Genomic DNA, 2979 nt, shown 5'->3' with positions numbered 1-2979 from the left:
AGGCAAGGTGGGGAGGGGTATCCATTTTAAATAGCCTAACAGCTTCATTTGCTGCACTGCCAAATTAGAACAGAATAAAATAAAGTTAAAAAAGGGGGGGGATAAAATAAATTATACATAATTTACTAATCTGGGAACAGCTGACCATTATTATTATTATTATTATAATTACCATTACAACACTAGCAAGAAGAGGCAGTTCAACTGAAAAAAAACCCAACACAGCCATAAAATACAAACAAAAAGAACCCTCTCTGACATGGAGGATATGATCAGCTACTCCAAGCATAACTTCAGAGCAAATCTTCTGAGAGAGAGAAAATAGAAAAGAATTTTTCAAGGCAGAGGTGGAAATCAAAAAACAGAAAACAGGAGAAAAATAAAACAGATGTTGCAGGGTAAAACTATCACACGTCCAAACCGCTCGTCGGAGTATTGTCCTAAGTCTTCAGTGGCATTTGCTTGTTTGCTTGCGCAAGGTCTGCAGAGGTCAAGTTACACTTCAAGTGGGATTTCAAGAGGCAAATACAGACCCTCCCCATCCTCCTTCCCAGTCTCTCCTCCTACCTGCCCCTTTCATCCTGCACCTGGACTTAAATGGCTGATTGCACCAAGGGCTAAATTTGCCCGATTAAGGGACCATTTGCAAAATCAATGTTGCCTGGTACTGAAGACCATGGTTCTGGTGAATGCTTGGGCTGCGATCTCACTGGCACGAAGATGCACAGGGCTATTTTTACAAGTTAAAAGTGATAACGATAGCAATGAGCCTCCCTCTAGGAGTAGGAATTTACCAGGGAGCAACATGAATATAAAGGTGGCATCCTTAGTTAGAAAACCGACTCAGAGGAAGGTTTCTGCCTCAGTACGATCCTAAGACTTTGCTTCCCAGGCCAGAGAGCAGCTCCTGGATAGCTGCTGTTTGAAATTAGAGGTAGCCTTTTTGGTTGGTTGGTTGGTTGGTTTAGATCTAATACTTCGGTCTTGCTACATGAACCTTCTACAAGAAGATCAGAGTGAGGAGGTGAAAAGAGACTCTGATTCACTTGTATTTACATTCTTTTTTCTGAAATAAAGCGTAACATTCAGTTACTTTACTGGAAATACAAGAGGCTAACTTCTGCTCAGGATTACACTTGTGTAAATCCACCTTCCTCACCTGGTCGCTGTTGCCCAAGGAAGGCAAAACTGCCCAAGCAACATAGCAAAGGGCTCTAGAACAACGCTGAAAACATTTTAGCCCAGGAGAACAATTTTTCTCTTGTGAGAGGCAGCAGCTAGGGAAAATCAGCACCGCAAAGGTTCGGGTTCTTACATGCCCACTTCGAATACGGAAATCTCTTCATAGCTATTAGTCCTCCTTCCTACACAAACATGATAAAAATGGATTTCTGCAAGCGCAAAGGAGAAAAAAATGTCAGTTTAAAAAAATTGCCTTTTGAATCAGAGATCAGTTCTCAGCCACCCTGAAGGTACAAGTTCATTAAAACTGGACATCACGGTAACCTAATTACGCTCAGCGAGGAGGTAACATTTCCAGTTGCCCTGTCCTGTGCTGAACAAATGACATTTTGGACAAGCCTTTTTTATGTTGTATATGCTGCCACTTGAAGTGTAAATTAAAAGCAAAGGCTCCTAACAGACCAAGTCATTTGGAGGGTGCAGGACTTCATTCTGGAACATGCTTTTTGCTCACAATAGTCCAATATTATTCTTATTAGTACCATAAACACGCACACACGAAAATCCAAGATCATAAAATATTTTTTCTCTAAATTTCTTACGTCTCTCTCTCTCTCTCTCTCTTTTTTTCACCTGAGAACGGCACCTACAGTTTCCTTTAAAACGCAAAACGAAAACCAAAAATATACGTCTAATCTCACCAGCTGCTGGTATATCAGGTTCTTCAAGGGATTGTCTAAGATACAACACTGTCCTAACTTAAGACAGAGCAAGAAGCAAAAGAAAAGCAAAAGAAAAACAAAACAAGAAGAGACCAACCAAAAAAAAAGCAAATTGGACTAGTTCAGCGCTTTAGTACAAATTTGGCACTTGCTCAAAGACTCAGTATGGTGTGCAACTGATGAAGAGAAGTCCTCTCTTGAAAGGAAATAATTGCTTGTTGGGGTTAACAGAAACAGACTCCCCACTTCCTTCCTTGCCAGCCACGCGCACAGGCACGCACGCACGCACACACACACTTCTGACCCAGATTTGCCAGGGAGGAGGAGGAGGAGGAGGAGGAGACAGAGGGGGTCAAAGGAATTTTATCTTTTTTCTTTCCTGTCAGGTGCATTACCAAAAAAAAAAAATTATTTCTCTTTAAACTGTAGCACAAAACAACAAAACACATTCACAAGCCACTTGTTGGCACTGTGTACCTGAGTGAGAATTTCTAGAACATTGTAGAACAAACAGCCATAAAGTTTATTTGAAAAAAAAAAATAATAATAAAAGGTCGACGGGTAAGACTTCAGTGCTTGGGTATAGCAGCTGAATTACTGGCATTATTTTACCCATAGCTTATATCATTCTGTTGTTGTTGTCGTCGTTGTCTTTGTTTCCTTTCTTCTGAGCCTTTTTTCTTCTGATGCAGGCTGATGTCTATTAGTCAGCTGATGTCCCAACTAGTTAAGACTAACAGTTAAAGTAACAGTCAGTGTATGAGAAAGTTAATGTGCTTGGCCACTGGCAAGGATAAACCAGATGGGGCTTTATTTATTTTTTCTTTTCTCCTTGAAGTCCTGTAGGTCACGAGATATTTGGACCCTGATCAGTTGGCTTGCCCCGCAATGTGATTTTCACTGTCACTGCCATAGTCCGCATCAGGGTCATCCTCTTCCTCATCGTATTCATCGTAGATTTCTCCATTGACGTCATCGGTCTGCATCTCTTCCTTGATATGAGGCTCCTCGCCTTTGATGCCGTAAGTGCTCTGGATGACGGGCATCCCGGGCTCCGGGCTGCTGGACACGCTCG

The 2979-nt window shown here is 41.6% G+C and overlaps 1 protein-coding gene across 1 annotated transcript in view; it reads right to left on the bottom strand.

Moving 5' to 3' along the window:
• Positions 1–1956: 1956 nt before the first annotated feature.
• Positions 1957–2979, bottom strand: part of LOC104081455 (transcription factor SOX-5-like) — a gene marked incomplete at its 5' end in the record, with an annotated part of 98520 nt that continues 97497 nt past the window's right edge. The window contains 1 exon segment of the mRNA XM_009584213.1: positions 1957–2979. This exon segment is cut by the window's right edge and continues 11 nt beyond it. Coding sequence (XP_009582508.1) covers positions 2774–2979 — 206 coding nt within the window.

This window comes from Fulmarus glacialis, unplaced genomic scaffold, assembly GCF_000690835.1.
Source record: "Fulmarus glacialis isolate BGI_N327 unplaced genomic scaffold, ASM69083v1 scaffold21308, whole genome shotgun sequence".
Lineage (NCBI taxonomy): Eukaryota > Metazoa > Chordata > Aves > Procellariiformes > Procellariidae > Fulmarus > Fulmarus glacialis.
The sequence above is the reverse complement of the archived record's forward strand: the minus strand, read 5'-3'. Positions and strand labels throughout refer to the sequence as shown.